The 16,422-nt window shown below is 37.1% G+C and overlaps 1 protein-coding gene across 1 annotated transcript in view; it reads left to right on the top strand.

Annotated features, from left to right (window-relative positions):
* The window catches only part of LOC131059732 (ATP-dependent Clp protease ATP-binding subunit ClpA homolog, chloroplastic), a 48,491-nt gene extending 35,447 nt beyond the window's left edge, over positions 1-13,044 (top strand). Inside the window, exons 6-11 of the mRNA XM_057992763.2 lie at positions 8,989-9,204; positions 9,356-9,573; positions 9,675-9,750; positions 9,879-9,968; positions 10,077-11,306; positions 12,610-13,044. Of these exons, the coding sequence (XP_057848746.2) occupies positions 8,989-9,204; positions 9,356-9,573; positions 9,675-9,750; positions 9,879-9,968; positions 10,077-11,261 (1,785 nt within the window). The 3' untranslated portion in view covers positions 11,262-11,306; positions 12,610-13,044. The remainder of the gene's footprint in view (positions 1-8,988; positions 9,205-9,355; positions 9,574-9,674; positions 9,751-9,878; positions 9,969-10,076; positions 11,307-12,609) is intronic.
* Positions 13,045-16,422: the final 3,378 nt, after the last annotated feature.

Here is a 16,422-nt window from a genome sequence, read left to right as displayed (position 1 = left end):
GCTTTTTCAGAGTTTTTTTATTTGTATCTGGGGATCTTTTTTGTTTCTAGGCATTTTGGGCTCAAACGGACCTCACCGTTGAGCTCAGAACACCCAAAAACCCCCATTTTCATATAAAATTTGTCCAATTTGGACAATTGTGGCTCTGACAAATTTTTTTTGATGCCCTTCTTGGGCATGTTTTTCAAGACGAAAAATAAAAAAAATAAATAAAATTGGGCAGTTTAACGGCTTGCCCAAGCCGACACAGTCACCGTGATGGCCTTGGAGCCGCCGACGGTCTCCAAGATCGCCATGGGAGCCTTGGTGGTTACCGCCACGATTTGCAAGCGCTTGGCGGTCTTTAAACTGTTGACCACCAGCGGCCCCGCCGCCCAGCCTGCCTGCCCGCTTGTTGCCCTCCCGGCCACCGCTTGCCTGACTGCTTGCTACTCCCGGCCGCCCTTCCGGCCGCCGCCGCTCCGCCCAGGCACCACCATAAGGGAGAATTTTTTTTCTTTGGAAGCCTTTTGACAGGGGGGTAGTTTTTTCATCATAACTTGGGCAAACGGAGTTGGATTTTCGAAAACGAATAGGCATCGGAAAGCTCTTTCCGAACTCTCTTCAAATATGGAGGTTTGTTCTTCTGTTTTTGCTATTTTGATGTCTTTTTTTGATGTCAAAGCCAAAAGTTCTTTTTTGCACTCCGGGAGGCATATCTTGAGCATCCGGACTCCTTTTTGGCACACAAGACATCGTTGGAAATTGGTTCTGTGCACTTTCCAGTGGTATGGGTCTTATTTCCAAATTCTGCTCTAGGTACACTTTTTTCAGTGTTTTGCATTTATGCACTCTGGTGAATATCTTGGATGTTTTCAGCTCCTAGGATCCTTTTCTTTGTATGCGATGACTCATCTTTGGCTATTCTTTTTGTATTTCCATCCTTTTGTCTTTTTTTGAGCATTGTATACATCATTTTGTAAGCATTTCATTTTTTTGCAAACGCATTGAGATAAAGTGCCACTATGCCTTGCATGCTTGGGATCTTGCACATCTTGTGCCTTATTGTACTCGCACTCCATTATAAAGTGCCATTGGGGGGTTTGATGTTTGCCTTGTTTGCCATCTACCTTTGTCACGTGAGTGTTCCTTCCACAACATTAGCCTCATGATGTGTGTCAAGTGAGTGTTCTTTCTACGACACTAGCCTTTATATGTGTTTGTACTTTCTGTTGCACTCTGGTTGTTCCTGGTTCTTCGTAATGTAGTTTTTCTTGGCATTTAGTTTCAGTGTACTTGTCACCTCTCCCTTGCCAGCATTATGGGGGGGTTTCTCCTATTTGTTTTTGGTTCTAATGCTTCCTTGGTTCGTTGGAGTACACTTTTTCATTCCTTTTTTTGGAGGAAACCTTCCATCTTCAATTGATCAGCTCTTCAGACTTTGGTGTTTTTGCCATCTATATCTTCGAGTTCAGTTGTTTGCCTTTGTTTGACATCTGATTCGAGTAGTGTTATTTGAGAGCACTCATGCAGATTACAGTCTTCTCTACCTGATCATCTTCTATTTCAGTGGAGGTTCTTCAGATCGACAATTATTCTTCGATAGTGTTTGCAGGTTCTTCATGCTTCACTAATTCTTTTGCTCTCCTTTTGTTCCTATCTTTTGGAACATTCTAGTTTGGAGGCGTCTTCAGTCTCTCACTTGTATTTCATCTCTTTTTGGAGTAGAGTTTTTTCCCACGTGGTTTTCTCTATTTCTCCGCTTTACAAAGATCTTTTGTATTTGGGTACCTCATCGGACCTTGTAGCCGGGACCCAAATTTGCCTTCATCATGTAGTTGCATTTTTTGCTTCATGCATTTAGTTTTTTAGCTACTCCCTAAGTTCATCTTAAGGGGGCCTGTTAGAGTTATCATGTATTAGCTAATAATTATTTATTTAATTATTATATTATTATACTCTACGCTTAAGCTAAACTTAGGCATTTAATAATATTGTAGGTATTTAATAATTATTCTAATTATAGGTATTATACTCTACGCTTAAGGTAAACTTAGGCATTTAATAATATTGTAGGTATTCTAATTATTAAATACACATTATCCTTTTAGGGTTGCTAATATCTTTTTATAAGGATTGTATTGTACTTTTTCATTACTGATTCCTTCTCTGAATGATAATCTTCTTCTTCAAAGCCATAATTGCTTTTTGCTTTTATGAGGCATGAAAATTCGTACGACCGTACCGGCTGCACACGTGTCAATACTTGCGTCAGAAATTTTTTCCAAAAAAATCTGGTAAAAAAAATCATGATGCATAAATATATTTGTTTAAATATTTTGGGGGTGCAATTTTTTTTTTTGAAGCTTATTTTTTTAATTAAAAAAAAAATGAGGTCAACCCTTTTGCAACAAAAGTACCATGCATCAGCGCCGCCATCAACATCACGCCATGCTGACGTTAGTGGTACGCCATCAACATCATGCCATGCTGACATTAGTGGTACGGACAACATATTGGCCCCCCGTGACCCTCTTTGTGCCCTCAAAGAGGGTTTATTTTCTTTTGGCCATAACTTGGGCATACGATATCGTTTTTTGGCAAACAAGATATCATTGGAAAGCTAGTTTCATCTACCTTCCAGATATGTGGGTTTTATCACCTAGTTTTGCTGGTGGTACATTCTACAACCATTTGAAGTCAGAGGTGCTGTTTTCAGTCCCGAGCTCATAACTTTTCACCAATTTCTTTGTTATTCGCGATTCCAGTGATGTTGGGACGGTGTTTCAGAGCTCTTCACATCCATCTATGCACTTTTTCTATATTTTATTCCTGGTACATTTAATTCAGTTTTTTGTGTTTTCACACTTTGGTGAATTACTTGGACATATGAGCTCCTGGAAACTTCTAGTTTGCGTGGGATGACTTGTTTTTCGCTGTTCTTCATGTATTTACAGTCTTGTGTCTTTTTTTGACATTTTGAGCTTTCATTGTAAGCACTTATGATTTTGTAATCGCATTGAGATAAAGTGCCTCTATATTGCACGTATTATGGGATCTTGCACATCTTGTGCCTTATTGTACTTGCACTCCATTATAAAGTGCCATGGAGGGTTTTGATGTTTGTCTTTGTTTACCATCTACCTTTGTTAGGTGAATGTTCCTTCCACGACATTAGCCTCATGATATGTGTCAAGTGAGTGTTCCTTCCACGACACTAGCTTTTATATGTGTTTGTACTTTCTGTTGCACTCTCGATATTCTTGGTTCTTTGTCATGCAATTTTTCTTGGCATTCAGTTTCAGTGTACCTGTCACCTCTCCCTTGTCAGCATTATGGGGGGGTTTCACCTGTTGGTTGTTGGTTCTAATGCTTCCTTGGTTTGTTGGAGTGAACTATGTATTCAATATTTGTTCCTATGTACTAGGCAGATATAGTGGCTAGTTACCTATGCATTTCGGTGAGATGGATCATTTACCATATGGACACTCTTTCATTCCTATTTTTGGAGGCAACCTTCCATCTTCGTTTGATCAGCTCTTCAAAATTTGGTGTTTTTGCCATCTGTATCTTCAAGTTCAGTTGTTTGCCTTTATTTGCCATCTGATTCGAGTAGTGTTATTTGAGGGCACTCATGCAGATTACAGTCTTCTCTACCTGATCATCTTCTTTTTTAATGGAGGTTCTTCAGATCGACAGTTATTCTTTGACAGTGTTTGCAGCTTCAGGCTTCAGTGGTGTTCTTCATGTTCATCCTTTGTTCCTGTTTTCTGGAACATTCTCTTGTTTGGAGGCTTCTTCAGTCCTTCACTTGTATTTCTCTCTTTAGGAGAGGAGTTTTTCCCATGAGGTTTTCTCCTTTTCTCCAGTTGTGAGAGATCTTTTGTACTTGGGTACCTCATCAGGCCTATTTGCCGGTACCCATTGTTACTTTCATGCATTTTGTTTACATGCATTTTTAGTCTTTAGTTGTTTTTAGCTACTCCCTAAGTTCATCTTAAGGGGGGGTGTTAGAGTTATCATGTTGTGGCTAATAATTATTTATTTAATTATTAGTCTATTTACTCTACGCTTAAGCTAAACTTAGGCATTTAATAATATTGTAGGTATTTAATAATACACATTATCTCTTTAAGGTTTCTTTAGGGTTGCACACCCTTAGGGTTGCTAATATCTTTTTATAAGGATTGTATTGTACTTCTTTTTTGATTCCCTCTCTGAATGATAATCTTCTTCTTCAGAGCCATTATTGCTTTTGCCTTCATTCTTCTCGTGACAGGTATTTTGCTTGCAGGTGTTCTTGGGATCTCTGAAGTTGTATTTTCTCAACTTCTTCATATATATATATATATATATATATATATAGATGCAATAGTTATACTTTGTAGAAATTAAATAATTGATTTTAGTAATTAATTTTATTGCATTTTGTTTTAACAATTATTTAATAGCCAATTCATATAGCTAATCAATTTTGAATTCATTAGAAATAGATTGCAAATAGGAAGGATATCTAGCCTTTCGAGTTCATGAGAGGTGAAGTCTCGACCAAGCACACCACTCCAAGATGGAGTGCTTGTGGGCTGGGAGGTGTATGAGTGCTCTCGAGCTTGGTGAGGAAGGCAGTCTACATGCTCTTATCTAGCACACCACCTTGAGATGTAGCACGAATGGGCCAGGAGGCATTTGAGTGCTCTTGGGATTGATTGAGGAGGATGGAGTGCCTCTAAGGTGAACTGAGGGATGGAGTGGACTGAGATCTCACCATATTTGTCGGTTGAGAGGCAAATGAATGGTCCTAGGCTTGAGGGACTTTCAAGCATGCCACCTTGAGATGCAATGCTCATGGGCCAGGAGGTTTCTAAGTGCTCTTGGGCTTGAGGGTCTTCTCAAGGACACCTCGAGATGGTTGATTGATGATCCACCCATGCTCTCTCAATACAAGGGCAAACATCCTTGAGATTGCGGCTTGCAAATGTTTCTAATGAATTCCTAATACGATTACTATAAGAATATGCTTTGGATCATTATTAATGCTATTTTGGATTTAAATATAAATGATGTTTATATGGATGTATAAGTTATTTTGAAATCTTGATATTTGTGTTAATTCTTGTAAAGTTCAATGTTATCATATGTTCCTACTTTTTAATGATTATAAATATTGTTGTAGGACACAAACCAAGATTATCTTGAATAATGTGTTTCATTTGACAATATTTTATTAGAGTTATGCTTGTATAAGAATTACCTTCTTAGACTTCAGTAGAAATTGTTATTCTAGGGCAACAATCAGGAAGATCACAAGAAGGGACATTACAACAATCAAATGTAGTATCCAAAAAATGTGATTGTGAACATGCCAAAAACATATCTAAGGGAATTATTCTAAATGAAATTACTGGTAAATTACATCATGGAAAATAAGCCTTCTTGAATTCAATAGGAGCATCCAAAGTTCCAAACTCGAACTAGTCTTTCAAGTCAAATCCTAGATAAATACATACTTCATCTATGGAGTATCACTTGGTAAAAAGAAAAAGTTAAAAACACATGCAATCAACGGCTTCTAAATACTATCTCTTGCTTGTCATGTTTACTGCTAGATCCTCTAATTCTTAGGACCTGTTTTACATTTGTTTGATTGTGCAAGATATTTACCACCTTAACTTCTTTTCACATATGACTGCATTAAGAAATTGAGACTATAAAAAGAGTGGTCAAAAAATAAAGAACAGAGATCTAAATCATTGGATGAAAAAACTTAGATATGAGAATAGATATTCCAATTAATATTCTTTCACAAAGATATCATATGTTTTTTTTTAAATATTGAATAATTTTGTGATACTCTCCCTTTATGATGTGAAATTGTAATAGAGATAAAATGCAACTATTAAATAAATATTAACGACAAAATCATTTGGGTCTAACTATATTAAAAGTGTTTTCATGACCAACAGAAGAATTTATTTGAATCTATGCAGCTGCGAGTCATACTAGCTCAGATACCTTATATTTGTTACACATTGCGATGTATCAACCACAAGCTGCTCCTAGAGATCTGAAACCACTCTCAAACATCCTACCAATATATGCATGAAATGTAACTTAAAGTATAAGTAAAATGTTATATTTCATGTATATATTCTAGGTGAGTCCGTGCGAGTCTTCTTTCCATGGTTTTAATGGTCACTTTAATGGTTCTTATGGCGTTGAAGTCAAATTGGGCGCCAAAAAAGGTTTAAAAATTGCCGATTTTTGTTTGTTTATGGTTCATGGGCATTTGGGTTTTGCTAAGGACTAATTAGGTCCCAAAATGGTGCACCCTGCTCGAACCTGCAGAGGAACCGAATTTGGAAACGAACAGGGTTCAAATTGGACCTGGATCTGGCACTCTAGGGGACAAACTCTGCAATATAGGTTTAATATGCCTATTTATCATAGGCTTATGGGAATAGAGATTTCATTGCTAAGTCTTGCAATCGTGGTTTTGGCCCTTTGGAGGAGATTGCAGTAAGATTTGGCACTAGTTGGATTATTGTTTACTATGGAGGTAGGTGTGTTGTAATGGATCCTGCGAGTGGGCTCCCTAGCTATATGTAGAGAGAGGTAGGCAGCTGATAGTTGCTTGCACTATTGTTTGTTCCGTAGTGAGCCTTGTTAAATTTTTGGCAATGTGGCTTTGGTTTGTTATTATTCTTGCTATGGTTGGTGGGGGTCTTTGGCTTTTTATGGGTATGGCTTGCAAAAGGAGTGATGCCAAAGGCAAAGGTGTCAACCCGAAGGTGTTGTCTTGGTGAATTGCCTTCAATGCATCTTCTATTGTGAAAATGAAGCTACCCTAGTGGTTGTTCACAAGGGATTGGGTGAGTGTTGTCTTGCTACGGGTAATTGGTAGAGGGAGGGGTTGCATGGAGATTGTGTAACTGATTTGGCTGCATTTATATTTGATGAAAAGGTGTATGCTTGCTGCAATTGTTCTTGTTGAATCAATGAAGCAACACAGAGATTGCTAGGTTTGTTGAAATCTTTATTAGTGGTTGGTTGAAGGAGGAATTAGGGTTGGCTAGAGTCGAGTCTGCAACCTTTGCAGCTCATAGGTAGGTTGATGTTTTGAGAGCACATTGCAATGATACTAGGATATATTTGGTTGGCTTTATGTTACTCATCAAAACGGACATGTAGGAGTGAATAGCAATTTTTCTGTTCCCATCTTTTGTGGCTCTTTATTTCATATAGAGTATCCTAGGAGACTTACGATTTTGCCTCTGTTTCCCCCAATTGTTGTACAATTCGTTGCGCAGTTGGGTGGTAACCTTTGTGCTTCAAGTGTGCAAAATTGGGTTGGAGAGTACGTGATTGTTCAAGGTGAGCCATTGGTAGGAGGTGAGTGGTGGGGGGTGATTTGATATTGGTATCTCTAGTGTAGGTTTTTGGTTGGTTTCTCTTAATAGTTGTGGAGCCATGCATTGTATGGTCGATACTTTGTGTTCAGTTGTTTTTGTTTGTGTTAGATATGATGCTTGAACTCTGGTTGTTTGGCCGCCTTTTTTCTTTGTAATCTTTTTCCTAAATATACATGAAGGGTGGGTTCTTAATGGAAATCCTGACTATTTTATCTATAAAAAACTATACCTACTCCCATAGGGGTTACCACAAGATGCCCCATTGCAACCCAATTTCCAAAAGTGGTCTCCTTTTTTCATTTCTATGTTTAACTTATTTATTTTCCCGTTGATTATATTTAGGTTAGATTTAAATTCATTTAATTTTAATGTTTTAAAATTCTTTTTAACTTTTAATATTTATTATTTTTTAATTTATTAAATTTTTAATATTCTTAAATTTATTAAATTATTCATGGTTGAGTTGTTTATTGTATATATGTCGTGTTATCTGAAGTGATTCAAATATACAAGGTTACCAGGAGACGGGGGTACTTGGAGACTGGTACCAGGAGACGGGGGTACTTGGAGACTGGTACCGGTATTGGTACGGCTAATTTTCAAAAATAGGAGACGGGGGTACTTGGAGACGCCAATTTTTTTTAAAATATAATTTAATAATTTCTAAAACATATCATGACAGAGAACTTTGAAACAGGAACAATGGTAAAGTTTAACTTCAACTTTAAAATTGAACAAAAATTGAAATTAAAATTGTTTATACTGTTAATAGCCGGTCTAAATTGTTTAGTGAAAGTAAGGTAATATAGATGTTGAGCACACTCAATATTGTCTGCTAAATAGTGAAGGCAATTTCTATTTAGACTATTACAATGATAAGAAATCAGTCCTCACAAAAAGTCTATGCTATCAATAGATCCAATCACTATAACTTTGAATGGATTTGCATGGATTTTTGTCTTTCTGCGAAACAATTTCCTTATTAGTTATTTCCCTATGGCTTCGCTTTGCTGTAAGTTTCTCTTATTTATTTTTTATATTTTTTTTGCCTTTTTACTGCATTTTGCCCCAAGTTTTTTAGGAGGAGACTTCATTTTTTGGTCGGGAGACTTTGGAGACGGCAGGAGACGGCAGTCAAAAGAACCTTATGCATCAAGAAGTTTCCGGAGACATCTCCGGTACTGGTACGCATCTCCAGGGGTAGGAGACGGGTCTCCTGGTGACACTGCAAATATATTTATGATTCAAATAGTTTTTATAATTTTATTGTATGGATGTACCCAAACCCAATATTTTTTCTGTACCAGTGTAGCTGAGTTTCCATACCCAAACATGAACTCGAACTGGTAACTTATAGTAAAACTTAAAAATATTTTTTGCTCTCTTTTTGAAAATTTCTCTCTTCGGTTCCAAATATAATCCAGAGAAATTGAAAATATCCTTTTCTTTCAGTTTGCCTAGATATTTACAAGAAGATGCTTCAATGGTTGATAACTCTGAGCATTTAATATATATCTGTATTTTAGAAGGCTGAGCTAGTAAATATTGTATGCTGATCTCTCTCCATAAAGTAGTAACAAATGTTCTTCATGCTGGGCAGGTGATTACTTTAGATATGGGCCTGCTTGTGGCTGGGACCAAGTACCGTGGAGAGTTCGAAGAAAGATTGAAGAAGTTAATGGATGAAATTAAGCAAAGTGATGACATAATCCTCTTTATTGATGAAGTACACACTTTAATTGGAGCAGGTGCTGCAGAAGGTGCTATAGATGCTGCTAATATTTTGAAGCCAGCCCTTGCACGTGGTGAACTACAGGTAAGATGATTTGGATTCTATTTTTGAATTTGCTGATGTTTCTTCTTAATTTTTGCTTGGTTCAGCACTTTTGGAGCAAGAACTTGTTCGTTTTATAGTCATTTTATAGTTCCTTTCTTCTTATACGAGGACACTTTTTTTTTTTGACCAGTGCATTGGAGCCACTACTCTTGATGAATACCGAAAACACATTGAGAAGGACCCAGCTCTTGAGAGGAGATTCCAGCCTGTTCAGGTCCCAGAACCTACTGTTGATGAGGCCATACAGATTCTGGGAGGTTTACGTGAACGATATGAGATACATCACAAGCTGCGCTATACTGACGAGGCTTTGGTTGCTGCCGCTCAATTGTCTAATCAATATATCAGGTATAATTCTGTATTTCTCTTCAAGCTTGCAAGTTGTGAATACTGAATACAGTTCTGTGGATTTGATAAGAAGAATAAGGAATTTATTATTATACTTGCAGCGATCGCTTCCTTCCTGATAAGGCAATTGATCTGATTGATGAGGCTGGTTCTCGAGTGCATTTGAGACACGCACAGGTTGGTTGACAAGTTCTGCTATATGCTATTAGAAAGCATTATACGCTACAATAATGTGAACATGTTTTGAGAGCGGTTCCTTTATATTTATACATTTGGAATAATTGATTGTTTGGTTTCATTTTCAGCTTCCTGAGGAAGCCAAAGAGCTGGAGAAAGAATTGAGACAGATAACAAAGGAAAAGAATGAAGCTGTTCGAAGTCAGGACTTTGAAAAGGTCTGATAATGATTTGGATATCATTAGGTTTTATTTTTGTACACATGAATATGCTAATATCTACATTTTGAATATTCAATTTCATGCTGAATATATACTGTTTTAAAGGCTGCAGAGCTTCGGGACCGAGAGATGGAATTGAAGGCACAAATTGCTACCATAACAGAGAAAGGGAAAGAAAAATCAAAGGCTGAGACTGAGATGGGTGATGCTGGTCCAACAGTAACAGAGGCAGATATCCAACAAATTGTGTCTATATGGACAGGTATTCCTGTTGCAAAGGTTTCATCGGATGAGTCTGGCAGACTTTTGAAGATGGAGGGAACTCTTCACCAACGTATTATAGGGCAAGATGAGGCTGTAAAAGCGATCAGTAGAGCTATCCGCCGAGCCCGAGTTGGTTTGAAGAATCCTAATAGGCCAATTGCAAGCTTTATTTTCTCAGGTCCCACTGGTGTTGGGAAGTCAGAGCTTGCCAAAGCATTGGCATCATACTATTTTGGTTCAGAAGAGGCAATGATCCGGTTAGACATGAGTGAATTTATGGAGAGGCATACTGTGTCAAAATTGATTGGTTCGCCCCCAGGATATGTCGGTTACACTGAAGGAGGACAACTTACTGAATCTGTTAGAAGACGTCCCTATACAGTGGTCCTGTTTGACGAGATTGAGAAGGCTCATCCTGATGTATTCAATATGATGCTTCAAATTCTGGAAGATGGAAGATTAACAGATAGTAAGGGGAGGACTGTAGACTTCAAGAATACTCTCCTGATAATGACTTCTAATGTGGGAAGCAGTGTGATTGAGAAAGGAGGGCGTCGCAAAGGGTTCCTCTTTGATTTTGACGATGAAGAGGATGACAGTTACACAAGAATTAAGAGTCTTGTGAATGAAGAACTGAAATCATATTTTCGTCCTGAGTTCTTGAATCGACTTGATGAAATCATTGTGTTCAGGCAGCTTAACAAGAGTGAGCTAAAAGAGATTTCAGATATCATGCTTAAAGAAGTTATTGAACGTCTCAAAGGGAAGGACATTCATCTTCAAGTAACAGATGGGTTCAGAGAGAGAATTGTAGATGAAGGTTATAGCCCCACTTATGGTGCAAGACCTTTACGTAGGGTAATCATGAGATTGTTAGAAGATTGTATGGCTGAAAAAATGCTTACTGGTGAAATTAAGGAGGGTGATTCTGCAATAGTTGATGTGGATTCTGATGGCAAAGTGACAGTCTTGAATGGAACTAGGGGTACGCTGGAATCACCAACCACCATGGTTACCCTTGCTTAGGAAACGACCATCCAATTTTACCTCTACCAGAAATCATTCTGGCTGGTAAGGTTTTCAAAATATAAACTATATATTCATTTGACACATCAGAATCCCTCCTATTCCAGGGAGGATTTGAAATTTTGTTGGCTAGAGGAACTATAGAATGATTAATTTTTTCATGGACATAGTTCAGCTGCTTCTGGTTTTTGCTCTAGCAGACTATATTTCTCAAATTCATCTGTAGTGTAATGACATTGCTGACAAACAGGCTTACTTGTTTCGTATTTATGCACTTCTGCCACCAGAGGAATCGCTGAACATTTTTATATAATTGGAAATAATAATATTTCCTGGTACACTTAATATTTTTGGTTCCATTGTAGTGCTGGGAATTGCCAAACTGAGTTATTCACTTAGAATTTGGGTTTTCCTCAGTTTGTTATGCAACATGCAAAGTCTATGTTGAATAGCTAATACATGTACCATATTAGAGATTCACAATGCATACCATGTATGTGCTAAATGCACCTTTGCAGGCACTGGATTCCTGTGACGACCATCTTGCTCAAGTTCTAACACCAGGGCATTTCTTTATGCAAGGAAATGTATCCTAACACAATTCATCCATGAAGATCTCAGATATCTTGCAACAATTCATGTCATCCTTGTGCGGTACAAAATTCAAAGATTACTTTCTCTGTCCTGGAAAGGCCCACTCTTGCTTCTAGATGCAGCAGAGTTAAGGAAATTAGTGTTTATATCTAATGGCAGAACAATTGTAGCAATAAAAGTAAGCACTATTTGCTTTGATATTTTGGTATGCTTTATAGGCTTTGGTCTGTGGATTGTTTATAGCGATTTCTAAGCCTTCCCAAGGTTCTCTTTTATCTCAAGCAGCTTTCAAGATGGCAGCCTCCAGAATCAGCAGCAGTTTTTCAATCTCCGAGAAGTTTCAATGTTTGAGCGTACTGACAGTTTGGAAGTAATATTAATGAAGTTTGAAGAGAAAATTTTTGTAGAAAAGCTGTGTCACCTTTAAATGGATTAGGTGTAGATGGAAGAATTCGGATGGCATCCCATTTGGATATTTGCATTGAATATCCTCCTTTTAAAATATTCATTTTTTATTTAACTTCTCTCTCTGTCTCGGTGACATTTTTTTAATATACTTTCCCCCTCCCTCCCTCTATGCACGCACATGCTGTGTGTTGTGTTATTAGGACATTTTTGCGCTGTTTCATTTTATGAAAAAAATAATTTACTTTTTCTGTCTTCATTTGTTTTTCTAAGTTGAATGGAGAATGTTTCCTTAAAAGCAGATTTATAAGAAATGATTTTTAATATGAAGGTTGGATATGAATTGCAGGTAACATGTTCATACAACTGTGCCCAGATGGCAGAGAGTTAACCTTAGTTTTCATCAGAGAACTTGTGTAGATGTATTTTGGTTTATGCAAGTATCGACCCTGTTGCAATTACCCTGCAAATCTGCATGTGCTGCTTCCAACTTTACAATAGATGCTTCTTTGGTATCCAATTCTTTGGATTTGGGCATTGCCTTTTTCTCATACAATATGACAATATGATTTGTTAACATCCATCATAATGCAAGTGCAATAATTACCTCTATGCTAGATGATAGTTCCTGATTGAAAATTTAAGGGCTAGGCTGATATTTTTTCAAGGCCAATAAACAATGTTCATGGTGTCTGACCTTAAGTAATCGCTTGACGTCCCGGTGTAATTTGGACTAAGGCGGGAACCCTAATGTTGAAACTATAATTGTACTTGATATCTTTGAGTGCTTGTATGGACTTGATGATCTGTAGACTTGGTACTTCAATTGTTAATTGTTACAATTTGTTGAGTAATTGAAACTTATGAATTAGTTGGTTTCGTCTTAGTATATGACATGGTTATATTTGTACATGTAAGTTACATTCAAACTAACAAGGTACTAATATCTTGTGGAGACATGTGCATGAGAATTGGAATGGTATTGTAGGTGCCAGGGATGCAACAAAGCAGACCTAGCAACTATCTTGAGAATAGTCTCAAAGCCTTTTAACCTGTTGTAACCATGAGATTGAGTCACATTGTGTGAATTTCTCGACCTTGAATTCCTTACTAGGTGCAAGTTATGTCCTTGATCTTTAGCTTATCGCTCCACTCTGGGATGAGAGTCGAGTAAACCTCTTACCCTTTTTCTAGATGATTTACGAGAATTATTGATAGTGGGCTGGTGGATTCACCAGTCACATTGGTCGACATAATATAAAAATGAGAACATGTCTAATGAAAATGGAAAAAAAAAGCTCAGTTGTGGAATTTTTGCTAAAGACCAAAAACAACTGAAGATGGGTGTATAAACGGAGATAAACTCCCCTCCGATGGTGGGTAGATGGCTTTTATTGCAAGGGAATGGCACAGGGAAATGGAGGAGGGCGTCCATGCCATTAAGAGGGCATGATGACCCATCTATCAGAAAAAATTAAGTGCAGGTCAGTGTCAAGTTCTGTGCGCATGGCAGAAGGAAAACCCATGGCCTCTTTAAAATGCGTTTTGGATAGAGACAGAGGCAGGAAAAAGCAGAAATGAGTGAGAGGAAGGTCAACTAGAGCTGGTGAAAATATTTGTAGGTGCAAAAAGAAGTTTGCGTGGTTGTAGGGGAAAGGGGCCAATAGTTGTATAGGGTCCAATAGTCGTTATAGCAATTGTGCTTATAAGACCCAATCTTGCCACATATTTGTATTATATATTGTAAATAAATAATTCACATGTAAATAAAAAATTACCAAATGTTGGTCAAAATGGGCCAATACTTGAACACAAGAGAACCTATAAATGTTATATACCAAAGGCTTAAATACATTCATTAAGAAGTGAAATAAATCACTTTTTGTTTCAAATAAAATAATATAGCTATCCACTATAAGTGTGTCATTTATAAAATAAGATGGTCACTTAACAAGTACTGTTACCATAGTGAAAATAAATTATTCTTGTGTACAACTATTGGGGTAGCAATGTATATGCATTGGAGTATTTCATATCAATAATTTGTCTTATCACAAATATAAAAAGTGAGCACAATAAATACCTTGTTTTTACATAAAATGTAAGGGATTTTCCAAAGGTTTTAGTGTTCAAAAATTGGTCCTTTTGTGTTCAATATAAGTTGTATTTATATAATAATATGTTATTTTTATAACATCAACTAATTTTTTGTGTTCAGCTATTGGTCTTTCGATGTTGGATATATAAGTTATAGATAACACACTCATGATTACTTATAGTCATTTGGTCCATTTAAGTTGCATATAAATTAAAATTTACATAAAAATATGATATCATACTAATTACAAATGATATTTTTTTATTCAACTACTAGGGATTTTTAGATTAAGTTTTGGTTGAATATTTAAGAAGACATTTTTGAACACTTTGCACTAGACATGTTATTTTGATGAGTTGGATGATGAGTCACGTCTTCAAACCTTAGTTGTAGATAATTAAGTGTCCATTTTACATTTCTAAAAAAAATGATCTTACGATATTTTATGTGACGACAACATGTTGACAAAGTTATCCGTCACGACTATTGGTCCTTGTCCCCTAGTGGGGGTGATTTGCACTTGAGAATTTCAATAAAGAGGTAGGTGTTGCACCCTCAAGTTTGTTCATACTAGAAGCTATTAGTATTTTATAATTGCAACTATTGGTGGCAAAATTCCTTGTTAGTGGTTTAGAATTTCTTGTGGTAAAATAATTTTAAAAACAATTCCCATACACTACGTTTGTTAGTTTCATTCAATAAACCCTTACAATGAAACATGTTACAACCAAATAAGATACTTGTTAATGAATTTAATATGACATGAACCTCTGTTTTAGCGACACTCATTCAAAATTGCATAGCGCAAGAGTAGTGTCGAGTCTCACCAATTTATGGAAAATGTGAAGCCCAAAAGTGAAAATTGTTGTTTCCAAAGGAAATTCTAGAAACAATTATGCAACAAGTGCATGTATAGAATTCTAGTGCTACTAAATACCTTCTTGATGTTGCTTGAATCTTGAAAATTGAGGTTGGAGCAAAAATATATGATTTAAGAGGTACAAAAACAAGATTTGGCTTCAAATCTAAAAACTTGGCACAAAATAACATTTTTTTTGAAAAATACTTGTACCATTGCGAAGTTGACAAAGCCAACTTTTCACAATATCTTATTTGAAAAATTTCTCTTCCGTATGAGAAAGTTATGGTAAGTTATGGTCATTTGAAACGAATGTCTAAATTGGGGCTTGGAGGACAAATCAAGACCTTAGGGGGTTGGCCACTGGTCACCCATGTGATTGTGTTAGTGCACAAAGCAAACAAAGGTACCTTTGGGCGCTGGTGGCATTTCTCTAGTGACGCTTGTTGGAGCCGGTTGAGCAACAAATATGTGGAGAGCGCTTTAATTGCTTAGCATGGGCGGTTAAGAAAGGACACTTAGTGTTGGATATTGGAGTTGTTGAAATGTGTTGTTGTCATTGATGTGTGTTCTTGTGCTTCGGTGTTGCAGAGAGTTGGTTTGGTTGGTTTATTGTGTTGTCCGCGATTTCAGTGCGACCAAAATCGTGAGGCAACCTTACGAAACTGGTCCGTTTCGTACCTTACGGTCTCCAAGAGGTCTTAATCGATTTCGTTAGTTAGTTCGTTTAGCTTCTCACTTTCCGTTTTCAGTGTTTTCTTAGTCTTTCCTAAGTTTGCTGTTTTACCTAAAGTCCGAACTGCAGGGTACTTTTTTGCTTTATACACATCAGGCTTTAAAGTCCGATGTGCGTTTGTAGGTGATCTAAGCCTACAGTTAGGACTTTAAAGTCCGACCTATAGGTAGTCTTCCTCTGCAGTTCAGACTTTAAAGTTCGACCTGCAGGTAGTCTTCCTTTGCAGTTCAGACTTTAATGTCCAAACTGCAGGCTGTTTGGCCAGAGATTGCATGTGGGACTTTAAAGTCTGACTTGCAAGGGTTTTTTAAGCCTGCATGTCAGACTTTAAAGTCCGACATGCACTGCGTGTTGTCATTAATGCTGCATTAATTGATAATTTTAAAGGTTTATTTAGTTAATTTTTGGTTTCTTTTCTTCATTATCGTTTGTGTTTTCTTCTTCTCCGTGCTCCCTCCGTCGTTTTTGC

This window comes from Cryptomeria japonica, chromosome 3, assembly GCF_030272615.1.
Source record: "Cryptomeria japonica chromosome 3, Sugi_1.0, whole genome shotgun sequence".
In the NCBI taxonomy this organism is placed as follows: Eukaryota; Viridiplantae; Streptophyta; class Pinopsida; order Cupressales; family Cupressaceae; genus Cryptomeria; species Cryptomeria japonica.
Note: the sequence above shows the minus strand (reverse complement) of the source record. Positions and strands in the feature narration are given on the sequence as shown.